Source organism: Miscanthus floridulus, chromosome 7 (genome assembly GCF_019320115.1).
Source record: "Miscanthus floridulus cultivar M001 chromosome 7, ASM1932011v1, whole genome shotgun sequence".
NCBI lineage: Eukaryota > Viridiplantae > Streptophyta > Magnoliopsida > Poales > Poaceae > Miscanthus > Miscanthus floridulus.
In genome coordinates this window covers 28,704,926-28,719,956 of record NC_089586.1, presented here as the reverse complement: position 1 = coordinate 28,719,956, position 15,031 = coordinate 28,704,926, and the positions used below count along the sequence as shown (strand labels likewise).

The 15,031-nt window shown below is 47.2% G+C and overlaps 1 protein-coding gene across 1 annotated transcript; it reads right to left on the bottom strand.

Moving 5' to 3' along the window:
• Nucleotides 1–388: 388 nt before the first annotated feature.
• LOC136465277 (uncharacterized) lies at nucleotides 389–2,047 on the bottom strand. The gene is made up of 3 exons (XM_066464079.1): nucleotides 1,877–2,047; nucleotides 1,519–1,799; nucleotides 389–1,400 (listed from the first exon to the last, which is right to left on the bottom strand). Exons 1-3 carry the CDS (start codon nucleotides 2,045–2,047, stop codon nucleotides 389–391), a joined length of 1,464 nt encoding a protein of 487 aa, XP_066320176.1.
• Nucleotides 2,048–15,031: the final 12,984 nt, after the last annotated feature.

Genomic DNA, 15,031 nt, shown 5'->3' with positions numbered 1-15,031 from the left:
GTAATACAAAAAATGAAATGCATTTTTAGAAAAATAATCAGAATTTAAATTTTAGATCTCTAAGTATATGGAGGCATACCTAGGAGGAAAATGCATTGTTTTGGGTCCTAGGTCAGCTGGGACAATGCTACTCTCACATTCAGTTGTTTTCTTCCTTCTTTTTGGTGGCCCCCCTGCATGAACATAAACATCAATGGGATCTCAAAAGGAAGCAATATGAAATCAATAACAAGTCAAACTAAGTAAAGATTAGAATGCTTACTTCTTAGCTAGCATAGCTGCTATGTCCTCAAGGTCACCATCCTTGCAGTTATACTAGCGGTGTCCATAATCCTTGCAAATGGGGCATTGATGTGACCCTTTCTTCTTTGTTGTGCTGCCTCTTGTTCTACCTTCTACCAGATGTAGATTTTATAAGTGGTGGATGCATAAAGTAACCATGGTCAGATTGTGGCCATTGGAATTTGTCAGGCATAGCAGGGATAAGAATCTCATATGCTGCTCTAAATTTCTGAACTGAATAATACATATCAACATGTTTCTCCAAAGGTTCCCAAAGAGATGTTATGAATGCAATTGCATGTTTGCAAGGAATTTCTGAGACTTGCCATTTTCTACAATGACAGGTTCTTTCATCTAGGTTGACAACACATTTGTACCCACTGCCACCCTTGACAGACACCTCAGCTAGAATATCCCCACTTCTCTGTACATCCATATCTAAGTTCCTGCTTTGCTCTTTCAAATTCTTGATGATGTGTGGCAGAATAATTCCTTCAATCTTTCTTGATATTGTTCTTCTAACATCCCACTTATCCATAATAAGTTGCCTAATCTTGTCCATAAGGTCATCCAAATTCAGCCCTTTGAACTTTTTTATCCAGTTGTTGAAGCACTCTGCCAAATTGTTTGTGACATAGTCAACCTTGCAATAGGTCCCAAATTGACTTCTTGTCCATATCCTAGTATGCCACTGCCTTATATACGTCATTGTTGATGGTTTAGCTTCCTCCATTGCTTTCCAATGCTTCTCAAAATAGTATGGGCTCCACGAATATGCTGTAGGCCAAAGATGATCATCAAATATTTTCCCATTGTATCTTTTCTTGAAATTCATCACCAAATGCAGCATGCACTCTCTATGTTCTGCATCTAGGAACACTTCTTTCACTCCTGCCATTACTCCTTGACCAACATTTGTACATATAGCTAAGCCTGTAGGTGCTCCATTGGCATCTCTAAGCCTTTGTAAAAACCATATCCAATTTTCATTAGTTTCTGAGTCTATCACTCCAACAGCAACTGGATACATCCAGTTATGCCCATCTACAGCTATTGCACATGCTAGCTGGCCCCTAAACTTTCCTGTTAGAAATGTGCTATCTATGGCCAAGTATGGTCTACATCCATTGAGAAAACCATCGCTATATGGTTTCATAGCAAAAAAACATCCTATGAAATCTGACCTTCTTAGCAATTTTGTGATGATCTATTACTACAAAACTGCCAAGGCAGCACCTTTCCACCTCTGCCTTAAACCTATACAGGTTATTGAAGTTGTTGTCCCAACTACCAAATAGTTGTGTTTGGTCTAGCTCCTTACCAGCATACACTCTCTTGTAGTTGATATGTACCTTGTGCTTGTCCTTTATTCGCCTCTGCAATTCTTTAGCTCCTACGCTTGCATCTTCCATAAGCCAATCCTTTACTTGTTCGCATATCCAGAATTTGCTTGCATTCCTAACTTCCTTGCTCCTTCTTGCACTAGAATAGTCATGACGACGTGGGTTTGTCCTCACCTACATACATTTAAACAAGATTATCAAATGTTGGAAAATAAAGAGCAAAAAAATGTGTACAACAATTCAAATGTTACCTTTATTGTTATGTTGTCCTTCATTGTAGAAGCATGTAATCTCCATCTACACCCTTCGTCTTTCTTCTTTGAACAATATGCCCTCACTCTCCCTGGGTCACTCTTTTCAATGTTAAACTCAAATTCATGCTTGATAGCATGCTGAGATAGTGCAATCCTAAACTCACGCATGTTGGGATATATGCTGCCTACACCCATTGGAGGATCTTCTTTGTCATAAACTACAACTGGTATAGGTGGCAGAAGATCTTGCCCAACTATCCTAGCCTCTTCCTGATACTCCTCATCAAATTTAGAGTCAGAGTCACCGCTATCGCTAAGAGCAGCTCTAGATTTCCCATAGGTTAGGTACAAACCTTCCTCATCAACACCCACATGTTCATTATGTGGTTTTGGATTTGCTAGGTAATCATCATCATCAGTAGGTTCATTTTGTGCTAGGCTAGGTTGTTGTGGGCTTAGTGGGATTGCTTGTTGTAGGCATAGTGGGCTGGCTTGTTGTGGGGTCAATGGGATTGCTTGTTGTAGGCATGGTGGACTGGCTTACTGTAGCTAGAATTGGACAAGCCATAGATGGAGTGCTTGGGATATCAAGCACCTCTGCATTTTGTTGAGTATAACTCTCAGGGATAGAAACAACATCCGTGGGCTCACTGTAAGTAATTGTCATGCGAACTTCCTTGCTATCAACATATTTGTTGAACATTGCAAGAAGCTCCTGATCTGTTGTGACTTGTGGGAAATTCTTTTGGACCTCATCATAGTAAAAAATAGATACTATTTCATTATAGCCATGAGGATATGCATCCACAATTGTTTCCACAAGATCCTTAAAGTTGCATAGATCAGAATCGACAATCTTGGTGATATGAAAGCATGAAAATTCTTTCCTACACTTTTTAATATTTCCAGTGAGTCTAATTTTCAGTAGGTAAGTGGACTTAGGGTCCATCCTGTGAATGCAAAATTATGCAAACGCAATAAAGTGTAGTCGTCTGTACTTAAATGTGAAGAACTAAGAACAGCATATGAAGCACTTACCCTGCAGGAAGCCAAGATGTGTCGGGAACTTGCCTCGGCGTTCCCATGCATTCCTCTTGTCTCCTCAATCCATATCCAGAGGGCGTCGCGTCAGTTGTTGATTTGTCTCAACTGTTTGCTCTTCTGTGTGGGAATTATAAATTGACAGATACTCACCAATACAATTATCTTTAAAGAGAAAATGTCATCACAGCTAGGAAAAAAGTTGCACAGTTAATAAGGCATTAGTTTCTATGTAGAAAGAGTTAGAGATCAGACACTCAACCTTACGGGTCGGGGTTCCTTCCAGTCAGTTTCTGGGCCAAGGTGACAGCTAGAGCGGGGCGTCAGCTGGGAAGGCCCGGTGGCCGGGTGATAGCTGGAGCGGGGCATCGCTTGGGGTGGGTCGGTGTTGAGGCTCGGGCGGGGTCGGAGGCACGGCGTCGTGGGGTGGGTTCGGCGTTGCGTCGGTGGAGTTGGAGGCGGGGCGTCGCGTCGTGTCGGTGGAGTCGGAGTAGAAGGCGGGGCGTCGAGTCGGGCGATGTCAGAGGTGGCGGGGTCGGGTCGGGCCGTCAGGGCGACGCGTCGCGAAGCCTGGTACAAGCCGATGCATCGTGGAGGGCCGGTTCAGGCGAGGCTCACCACTCGTGGGTTCAGGCGAGGCTCACCAAGCCAGGGATCTAGGGTTCTAGCTCAAGAAGATTTGGGATGAGGGAGCAGACCACTCGTGGTCTCTGTTTTCATTATCAGGAAGGGGGCAAAATTGGTACAACACTTACGTAGGGATAGTCTTCTAACGCCGTTCCGTTACCTCAGTGGCAATGGAGGGAACAAAATATCTGTATGAATGGCAATCAAGGGAACGAAGTCTATGTGTTGGACTGCAATGGCAGTGAAGGGATTAGAAATTTAGAATAGATGGCATTGAAGGGAACATATAATTTTCAATGTCAGTGAAGGGAGTGTTATATGTTTCAGCGACAATGAAGGAATTTGCTCTTCTTTAATGACTAATCATTCACTCGGGCACATGCATGGAGTATGATGAATGGTTGTAGCTAACAGATGTTGACAAACAATTGTCTAGGGATGACGAGGAAATGAAAGGTGGATAGGACTACTTGGCAAATCTATGATTATTTCAACTCCTAAAAACAAGCATATCTTGAATCACAAATAATTTGTTTTTTTAATATTAAAACTAGGGCTTATATTACTCTAACTCGGCCTCGTCCTTCTACACATCTTCCTTCGACCATTGCCAATCAACTGCCAATTAAGGCCTACTTTCCCTATCTCCCAAGCGCACTATGCACGCGAATTAAGACCTTCACTCTCCCGTGGGTCACATAGCTCTTGTGCAGGCCGCCCGACACTTGGTCTCGTGTATGCCGCCGTACTCGGCCGCGCGACCATCGTCGAGGTCGATAGCAACATGCCGCGCGCTGTCTGGAGGCTCGCCATGTCGGCGTCTAGAAGGGGTGCGGCAGGGTGGGGAGCACCGGCGTCTTGGAGAGGGCGCTGGAGACGTTGCGCGCAGCAGCGGACCCGCGTCGCGTCGCCCTCAAACGGCAGCGGCAGTGGCGCCCATGGACGTCTCACAAGGCGGCGGCTCGGTGGGGCGCGGGTTCTTGAGGGCGGTGGTGTCGGCGCACCCGTGCTCGACGGAAGCGTCCGGGCCGGCCGCGGCGGACGCGTGCAGCTGCTCCACCGCCGGCTCGCCGATGCGGAGCTTACCACTCGCGCGGCCTTGGCGGAGCTCGCCGAGAAGCCACTGCTTGCGCGGCCATGGCGGAGCTCGCCAGGAGATGGGCACGACAGAGGCGTCGCGAGGTGATGGGACTGAGAGATGTGCTTGCTGCTCCACCACGTGTGCGTCATCTCCGGGGGCCGCGACGTCAGCCGGAAGCTCGTCGCGTGCGGCATCGTCGGTCTCTATGGGGCGCCGGCGGCGGTGCGGCACCGTGAGAAAGCAGGTCGCGAGCTCTGGTCTCTGGACCTCTTGGGAGATAAGGTTTTTTTTTAATTGAAATACGCGGGAGTCTGGACGAGGGAGGCCGGCTGTGCATTCACGACTCATGAGGAGCAGATTTTTTTTATCCGACTCCACAACTGCTAGCCTGTAGCCTACGCATGTCTAAAATTGCATTCTTCGTTGGACACGCCCTGTACCTACAATTACATCCTTTCTCGAACACAGGGAGTAATATTTTGTGTACTCATTCTTATAAAAGCACTCTGGCTCCTTGAAATGAACTGATTGAGGCAGGTAGCAAGTCTGTTGGATAAGATCTTGAAAAATAGCTTGGCAACGTTGTGTTTCGGATTAATCGACCGGTAGTCACTTACTACTTTTGCGTCTGTCTTTTTTGGTATCAGGTGTGTTCACTGTTTTGAAGTACACATTGCCTTCATTACATCTCAGCGCCTGTTTAGTTTCCACCCCAAATACTAAAAAAGTGCTACAGTAGCCATCACATCGAATCTTGCGATACATGTATAGAGCATTAAATGTAGACGAAAAAAACTAATTTCACAGTTTGGTTGGAAATTGCGAGACGAACGTTTTGAGCCTAATTAGTCCATGATTGAACACTATTTGTCAAATAAAAACAAAAATACTACGGTAACCCAAATTTTCAAATTCGGAGAACTAAACACGCGCTCATCCTTAATAGTTGCCCAAGCAGACTTGAAGAAGAATAAAGTGTGCCGGACCTGCAACTTTTTCAGACGGAAAATCTGAGATAGCAGTGTGTACTTCTTGCTCTCTAATCTCCTCCTCTAGATGGTTAATTTTACACGTTAATGAGCTCCTAACTTAACTGGCAATTAATCGACGTGTCCGTTGATAATGAGATGGATATATTCTACGATTTAACAATGTTGCTCTTTTAATGACAAAAACGTTCAATTTCGACATCTATCAGCTAGTTTTTTAAAAAATATATGTTTATAGAAGTAAGATATACGTTTATAGAGGGGAGCGTTGTACGAGACTGAGTGTCAGAGCAAAAGTGAAACTACGCTAACAGTAAGCCGATCCTGGAGATAAACGAAGTCCACAAGTTAGGGGCAAGAGATCACGACCCTGAACAGTACGGGCGGGGCGGGGCGGGGCGGGGCGGCGCGGCGCGGCGCGGCGCGGGTTGTAACAATCCAAAAATCCATATACTAAAAATCACAACTACAAAATTTTTATTTTTTTTAACCCCCATGCAATGTTGAGTGACATCTGTAGGAGCCAATTCTAGGTGTTGCATTAGTTGTAACACAACTAGACAATTTCATGAACATGACATGTCATTTGATAATTATGTTTATTTAAATCCTAACAAATAAAATGTCGCATACATTGTTAACTCAAATTGTGATTTGGATTTCCATTACTTTACGTAATGCTTAACAACTTCTTTAAAGTAATAAACCATAAAGTAATTATTAATCAAACCAAAGAATAAATGCTTAAAGTGAAAACCATTTCTATTTTTGTATAACAAAACTACAACTATTTTTGTTACACAAAATAGCTAAATAAAGTCTCTAAGATATATAAGAGTGTTGTGGGCCTCACATCTAATAATCCAATGGATGAGGTACACCAGATTTGAATTCAAACTCTAAATCAAATTTGAATTTAAATAAAGAAAAAGAAAAACAAAATAGAAAAAGAAAAGAAGAAGAGCCTCGCAGCCGGATCGGCCTGCTCGGCCCGCTAACCGGCCCAGCCTGCGCGCGGCAGCACCAGGCCCAGCAAGCTGGCCCAACGCGCCGCTCACGCCCGCGCGCCCTTGTGCCCCGCCTGCTGCCGCTGCCAACCGGACCCCACGCGTCAGCCACCCCTGGTAATAGTGCCTTCTTCCTCCCCACGCCAGCTTCTCCTCCCGACCGAGCCCCGATCGAAGCGGCAGGCGCGGGCCCAGGGTCACGCAAATCGCCTGGCCATGTTCCCTTGGCACTGCGCCCACGCAACCCCTACACCAACTACCCCGTGCCCGTGAACCGTCCGATGCGTTCGGCGCATCGCCTGCCGTCCGCCCCGTCCGCCATTGGTGAAGCTTGGACCTTGGGGCTATAAAACGATGCCTAGAGCGCCCTAGGGTTTCTCAGCCCACCGCCGCCGTTCGGTGGCCCAACTGCCCGCACCACTCGGAGAGAGGAGGGCCGAGAGGGGGATCCAGAGGAGGGAGGCGAGCAGGGAGCTCGGAGTCATCGACCACCGGAGCTCGGAGCGCCGCCCCGAGCGCCTACTCCGACGACGCGGCTTCCACCACTAGGCCGCGCCTTGCCACTGCACCACCACCGAACGCCGCCAAGCACCGCTCGGTGAGTTCCATTGCTGAGACCTCCTCCTAGCCCAGGGACGCCATCGCAAGGCACATGCTCGCCATGCTCGCAACGCCACCGCCATGGCGCGGCCACCGCATGCGCATCCGGCCGCCTCGCTGGACTAGGAAGTAGCCGTAGAGCACCGTTGTGACGCCTAGATGATAGCTGTGTAGACCAAGAAGCCGTTAGCCAGCCGCAGCGCCTTGGCCACGTGCACTGGACCTCGGGCGAAGCTCCACCGTGCACCACCACTGCGTGCGGACTCCACCGCGCCCTATGGTCATCGTCGACGCTACATCATGCCTCCCTGCTAACCATCTAAAGGAAAACGGGGCACCAGGACCCCTAGAACTGCCCCTAGATGCCTCGCCGGCGAGCACCGCCACGCCGAGCCACCGACCACCATGGCCAAAGCCCTAGGAAGCCCTAGCTGCCACCTTGACCCCACCACTGTACTCGTCAAGGCCTGGTGACTCCTTTGCCCACCTCAATTGCACACCCGCGCCGCTGAAGGGGCTCGCCGGTGAGCTCACCATCGGCGGGAGCACGCCGGGGAAGAAGCAGGGGAATTCCCCTCGCCGGCCACACTCACATGCACCCAGTGCATGTAGACCATGCCAAAGGAAAGTAGGATGGACTCGGTCCACCGAAGACCCAGCCTACGGTCCATGGACCGTGAACACAAGTCCACCATGAGCCACGCTGTGTGGGCCGATCTGTGGACCGAAGCCTAGTGGAGGGCCTAGGCTACGACATGGCAGCGCCACAGCATGCCACGTGGTGGGCCAAAGCCTAGCCCGTATCCAGGCCCAACCGGCCCAGTTTGGACCCAGCCTGTGTTGACCGTTAACTAGTCAATGTTGACCGATTGATCGAGCCCACATGTCAGCGACACAGGGACTCTGGACCCACTTGTCAGTGGGTGACATCATGCCGACGTCACGTAGGTCCCACTTGTCAGTAACAAACACAGCTAAGGCGACGTCATGATGATGTCACGGTGACGTCAGCTGCTGACGTCAGCAGCTCTGGCCCCACCTGTCAGTGACTATGATCCATTGACCGTTGACTCGCCCATTGACTTGATGTTGACTTTGACCGGACCCACATGTCAGCGACCCAAGATCCCCCGGTCCCACCTGTCGGAACTGATGACGTTGATGACGTCAAGCTGACGTCAGCGAAACCCCACCCATCAGCTCGGAACCAAGATGATGACACCATACTGATGTCATGATGGCGTCAGTATGCCACGTGGACCAGTCATAGTGTGACACGTGTCAGCCTAGGATTAATTCAGCCTTTTCTATTTTCAGAAATGATTGAAACTTCGGAAATTCATAACTAATTCCTATGAACTCAGAAAAATACAAGACCAGGACCAAAACTCATCTAAAATCAAGCTCTACACAATGAACCCATGATTGAGTGCATTTGGCTCTTTTGAATTTTCATTGCTCTTTGAGATATTTTATAGACATCGCTAACGTGACTATAATGCGATCGTTTGCGGACTCGGAGGAGAACCAGACGGACGAGGACTGAGAGTACCGTGAGGAGTATGAAGACGACTTCACTAAAGGTGCCACATCCCACCCAATCTCATAGCACCTATTAGGCATGGCTAATATAGAACTGCTATTGCTTTACTTCCTTGTTATATTCACACTATGATAGGAGTTGCATGGTAGTATGCTTTCTTTATGGCCTCTGCCTTGACGCAACCTTACTCCTGATCACCCTGCTGTTAGGATAGTCACACGCTCGTTGCTATATTTCACTGCTTATTATTTCTACTATGCTTATAAATACTATAATGATGAGTGGTGGAAACTGGGGTTATCTGGACTTTGGGGAGAGTGTTGTGTGTGTGACTTGGGTGTGTGGAGGGTAAGGATTGTGTCGACCAAGTTGGAGTATACGACAAGCCTGGGGCAAGTCTTGCCGTGTGGTGCTACCTAGGCACCCCTAGAATAGATACCTGTGGTGGGTAAATGGTATATGAGGTGGTCTTAGGTGTGAACCTGTGATGGGAGGAGCCCGGGGTGGAGGTGTTGTGGTGGCATGGTAAATAGAAACCCTGATGAAGACTTTCTAGCTTGGTCATCCCTAAGGACTTACTAGTACTCAGATTCACCGAGAAGCCTTACGTACCACTCGCCCTATATGGTGTGGGACGGCCGGACTACTTGGTAGGATATTGCCACTACTGCTAGGTTGATAGCGGATAGTGTAAGGAGGTACGGGGCATGGATGAGTTCCCCCACACCCTTCTGAGACTTCATGGAGACCTTGTGGACCCGGCTCATGACTCACAGTTTCAGCCACCCCAGACTAAACTTGGGGTGTACCAGGGCTGAATGGTAGAGTGGCGTTATCCTAGGCTAGCAAGCGGTCGGAATCATCCTAGTTGACAACAGTCAGTGAGGAAGGCAGATCTTGTGGTTATGTAAAACCTCTACAGAGTGTGTGGTTGATCGATCAATACATGTGCCGACTTGTCAACTATGGACCTTTCCTGGGTTTCGCTTAAACTAGATAGAGAGATGAGTCCTTCTCTTCTTCCCCCGTGAGAGAGTGTCGGTCGTAGCCAAGGGCTATAGGCCATGAGACAGTGCTGAGAGGGAGTTGGCCTGTCGACTGAGCGATGGTATGGTGATGATATGGAGATGGTGGTATATCGATCCTAGGATCGAAACTTGGCTCTGGACGGGAATGGGGTGGAATGTGTGTGGGAATGGTGTTAAAACTTGACTATACTATTATATACTTTATATGCTAATACATAGGAAACCCTAGCCTTATAGGTTCCTTTTGATTATATCCAACTTGCATCCAGTTTCCACAAAGCATTGCTCATAAGGTGGGAGTGGCCAGTACAAATCGTGCTGATAAATTTTGGCACACAGGTTCTGCTGAGAAATATAGCTCTAAGGAGTTTGATGGTTGAGGGGTTCGTTCCTATGCTTGAGTTTTGGTGATCTTATCTTCAAGTTGTTCTGAATGAATGCTACTTTTGATTCCGCCAATGCGGCGATGTAATAATTTATGTAATTCTGCACTATTTGTACTCTGATATTACATTGTATGAATGTGATATTCGACTAGAATTTAGGTAATATGATCTACAACGGTCTTATTACACTTCGACTCTATGGATTTTCCTTCGTGGAAATTAGGTCGTTTCTGTTGGTATCAGAGCCATACTTGACCCTAGGACAAAACCCTCAGAAATGGATGATAGAATAGGACGAGAACAGCCCTTCTTTCGGTTATATACCGATCCTGCATTTACTTTTATGCAAGGCTTATCTATTTATTGACCTGCTAACACCAGTTTCCTTATAACATGCAGATGGCAACGAATGTCGAATGGCCACCTATAGGACCGCTACCTCGAGACCATGCCAAGCTTACCTTTGACCTACGTGAGCTCAGGGGTTTTGCACAGACCCTCTGCCAAGTTCTCATCATGTTAGGAGTCCCTGACGAGCTTGTCTAGGTCACCTACACCGAAAAGTCAGCTCAGGAAGGGGGAATCAAAGGACTGATTGTCACCTTAGTTGAGTTCCCAGCTAGCACTACCTTACCTTCTATCCCATCTTTCACCAAGTTGACTATAGAGGACACGGTTGAGAAGGGACTGTGAGCTATCTCACACAGGACACTTCGCAGAGTGATGAGGGATCACTACGAGCACTTGAAGATGATAGAGTTCCATCTACTTCCCTAGGCCCTCGACCTCAGCCTTACCCCTAGTGAGCAGAGTTTCGTAGCCAGCAGAGTTATCCTTGCCGAGGAGGACAGATGCCTTCGCGTCTTGGCTATCCACCTACTAGAGCAGGACAAGTACGTAACCTAGCTTGAGCAGAGGAGACGACAGGACTAGGCCCTTCTATAGGAGTACCAGGAGCGAGACTCGCAGGGAGCATAGGAGTGAGCTAGTGTACTTAAGACAGTTGCCAAGCTACAGGACGAGCTCAACCGTTGTGAAGGAGTCCATAGAGCCGAGGTCGATGACTTACAGGACAAAGCCACCGACCTAGGCAATAGGAACTACTATCTCAATAGCAAGGTCTTAGAGTTGTAGAGAGAGTTGGATGTCAAGAAGGCTGAGTTCAACCATAGAGGAGATAGAGAGAGGTCCAAGGGGATTGATATGCTAAAAATCCAATCTCAGAACAAGACCATGACTCAGGAGCTAGAGGAGTTCAGGAAGAAGTCCGTTCGCAACTAGGGTCACCTAATTGAGGCACTCAGACAGAATGAGTACCTATAGGACAAGTGCGAGAGGACTTGGCAGGCTTGGCAGAAGTCTGACAAGAAGCGCCTCAAGGAGATGAAGGGTATGTGGGATCAGCTACCCAAGGAGATTCATAGCAAGACAAAGCCTAGGATAGAGGAGTTTGAGTTAGCCCCAACTCGCCTCAACCTAGATGCCTGCCCTACCCTACCTGGAGCCAAGCCTACTAAGGAGCTCGCCGAGGCCTTGAAGTACGTGTCCCAACTTCACAAATCTGACGAGGAGATCGAGATCGAGAACAGTCGTATCCCAGCTGTGGTGTACGAGTTAGAGTAGATGACCCTATGTGGTCATGAGTCATGTCAGTGGCTTTCATAAGTTGTAACCCTTATGAGATGTAATATGAGACACTATGCGTAGTACGATTCTCACGAGTCTTCAAGTGTAGCTACTGGAGATGATGCTATGTAATAAAACCCATGTAATGACTGTTTTGGATCTTATTGCATTTTATGGACCTTATTGCTTCTTTGTAATAAGTGTTGGATAGAATAAATATTTTTCTTTAAATCGTCAAAATCATGTAATCATACCGAATTGTAAGCACTTATGGCACAAACACTAAAATTCCTATGATCCGTGTTGCAGATACTGAACCGCCGATCTAATCGCCTAATGAACCATGGACGTGCGCCCACCCCTGAACCAGTCAAACCAAACGGGGGCATGGTGGCAACAACCGTGGCCATGGCCATGGTCGTGGACATGGAGGGATACCCTTCAACCTAGAGAATACCCCGCCGCCTGAGGAGAACATTCCGCCACCACCACCACCGAACCTGGCAGAGGTGATGGCGCAACAGACCCAGCTTCTTGCAGCTCTTGTAGACGGAGTCAACCGTCGCCAGGGAGGTCAGCAGAATGACTTCCAAAATAAGCTGGAAGGATTTCTAAAGCTAAGACCACCTACCTATGATGGCACCGACCCTGACCCGCTTGTAGCCGATGACTAGCTCAAGGAGGTGGAAAAGAAGCTCGACCTCACCACCTTCACCGACGATGAGTGTGTTGGAGCTGCCACACACCAGCTCATAGGTGCAGCACATGCCTGGTGGGACAGTTTTAGTGATTCCCATGAGGACCCTGCCAACATCTCATGGGATGAGTTCGTCGAAGCATTCACTAAGTATCACATTCCCAAGGGTATCATGGAGGCCAAAGCCAAGGAGTTCCACAACATCAAGATGGGAAAGGATAGGGTGACTAAGTACACCACTCGCTTCACCAACCTTCTACGCTATGCACCTTCTCATGTTGTGAACTCTGAGAAGAAGTTGTACTATTACCACAAGGGACTTAACCCGCACATCAAGCTAAAGTTTGGTGGTATTGAGAGTAGCACGCTGCGTGCTCTGGTGGATCGCTGCATCCAGATCGAGAAGGACCGTGCTGAAGCTGGAGAGGAGTATAGGGAGAGGAAGCGTAAGCCTGAGGAGTCCTTCCGTGGCCATGATCGCAAGAGGTTCCGAAGAGATGCACCATCCAAGGAATGCCCTCACCACAATAGGGATGACAACCCTAGATCAAGTAAGGGTGGTGGAGGCTACACCACTAAATACTCCCACCCTGCTCAGGATTATTACACCCGGGACCGTTATGCTCAGGACCGCAACACTCAAGACTGTTTCAACCATCCCCGCTCAGTGAATGAATGTCCAGCACAAAACCACCCTGCACCAAGCACAGGAAACTAGAAGGCACCTGCGCCAACCCCTACAGGCGGTACGCCTTTCACCTGCTTCACTTGTGGCCAACCAGGTCACAAAGCCACTGAGTGCCCTCAGAACTCAGCTGCTCAGAAGTCTCAGTTCAAGGGATCTGCTACTCGTGGACGTCTCAACCATCTGGACGTTGAGGAAGCACAGGCTGCCCCTGACATTGTGTATGGTATGCTTTTAGTTAATGGCAATACTGCATCAGTTCTATTTGACTCTGGAGCAACTTGTTCTTACATATCATCCAAGTTTGCACAAGAGCATGACTTGCCTATAACCCCACGTGGAAAGCCTATCATCACCAGCTCACCTTTAGGAGACCTAAAGTGCACCCACATCTATAAGGGAGTGAGTCTTACCATTGAGGGTCTTATCTTTGAAGCTGACCCAACCCTGTTACCTTCCACGAGCCTAGATGTCATCTTAGGTATGGATTGGCTAACCATTCACCGGGGTATCATATCATGTTCACCTAGATACGTCTAAGTGACCCACCCATCAGGCCAAGTTATTAGATGTGAACCTCAGTCCGAAAAGTCTACTTCTATCCTATGTGCCCTTAAAGCCAGTTCAGAATCACAAAGAGAAGAGCAGACAGTTCATGATGTGCCTATGGTCAGAGACTATCCTGATGTATTCCCTAAAGAATTATCGGGTATGCCACCAGACCATGATATAGAGTTCATCATTGATCTTTTGCCGGGAACAGGACCCATTGCCAAGAGACCCTATCGCATGTTAGTTGACGAACTAGCTGAGCTCAAGAAACAGCTTGATGAGCTCATCTCAAAGAGGTATATTAGACCCGGTGCTTCACCCTGGGGATCCCCTATTCTGTTTGTTAAGAAGAAGGATGGCTCAATGAGAATATGCATTGATTACCGGAACTTGAACGCAGTCACCATCAAGAACAAGTACCCTCTGCTAAGAATTGATGATTTGCTTGACCAGCTCAGAGGTGCTAAGTATTTCTCCAAGATTGATCTCAGATCTGGCTATCATCAAATGAAGATTTGAGAGAGTGACATTCCGAAGACAGCTTTCGTGACTAGGTATGGGCAGTTTGAGTTCACTGTGGTGTCCTTTGGACTCATGAATGCTCCCGCCTACTTCATGAACATGATGAATAAGGTTTTCATGGATGATCTGGATAAGTTTGTGATAGTATTCATTGATGACATCCTTGTTTATTCACCCACTGCTGAAGAACATGAACATCATCTGAGAACTGTGCTTGAGAAATTAGCACAACATCAGCTCTATGCAAAGTTCAGCAAATGTGAATTTTGGCTACAGGAAGTTGCCTTCCTAGGCCATGTACTATCAGCTGAAGGTGTTGCAGTTGACCCAGCCAAGATTGAAGCTGTGAAAGAGTGGGATCAACCCTGTAATGTGTAACAACCCAAAAATCCATACACTAAAAATACCAACTATAAAAATTTTCTTAAAACTCCCATATGTTGATGAGTGTCATGTATAGAAACCCAACCTAAGAGATGCATTAGGTCTAACCCCAACCTAAGTCATCACACAAGCATGGCATGCCATTGTTAATCATGTTTATTTAAATACTAACAAATGAAACATAGCATATATTGTTAACTCACATGGTGATTTGGATTTTCATTTGCTTTATGTAATGCCTAAAAACTCCTTTAAAGAAACACACCATAAAGTAATTATTATTCAAACCAAAGGATAAATGTTTAAAAAGAAAACTATTTCCATTTGTGTATAACAAAACTACACCTATTTTTGTTATACAAAATAGCTAAATAAATTCCTTAT

What these genes read in the sequence shown, in the direction of transcription:
- LOC136465277 (XM_066464079.1), bottom strand. Translation starts at nt 2,047, where the DNA reads ATGCGTGAGTTTAGGATTGCACTATCTCAGCATGCTATCAAGCATGAA. An exon ending in AGGACAACATAACAATAAAG is followed by an intron (nt 1,800 to 1,876) that starts GTAACATTTGAA and finishes AAATGTATGTAG; the next exon opens with GTGAGGACAAACCCACGTCG. An exon ending in TTTAAGGCAGAGGTGGAAAG is followed by an intron (nt 1,401 to 1,518) that starts GTGCTGCCTTGG and finishes CAATGGATGTAG; the next exon opens with ACCATACTTGGCCATAGATA.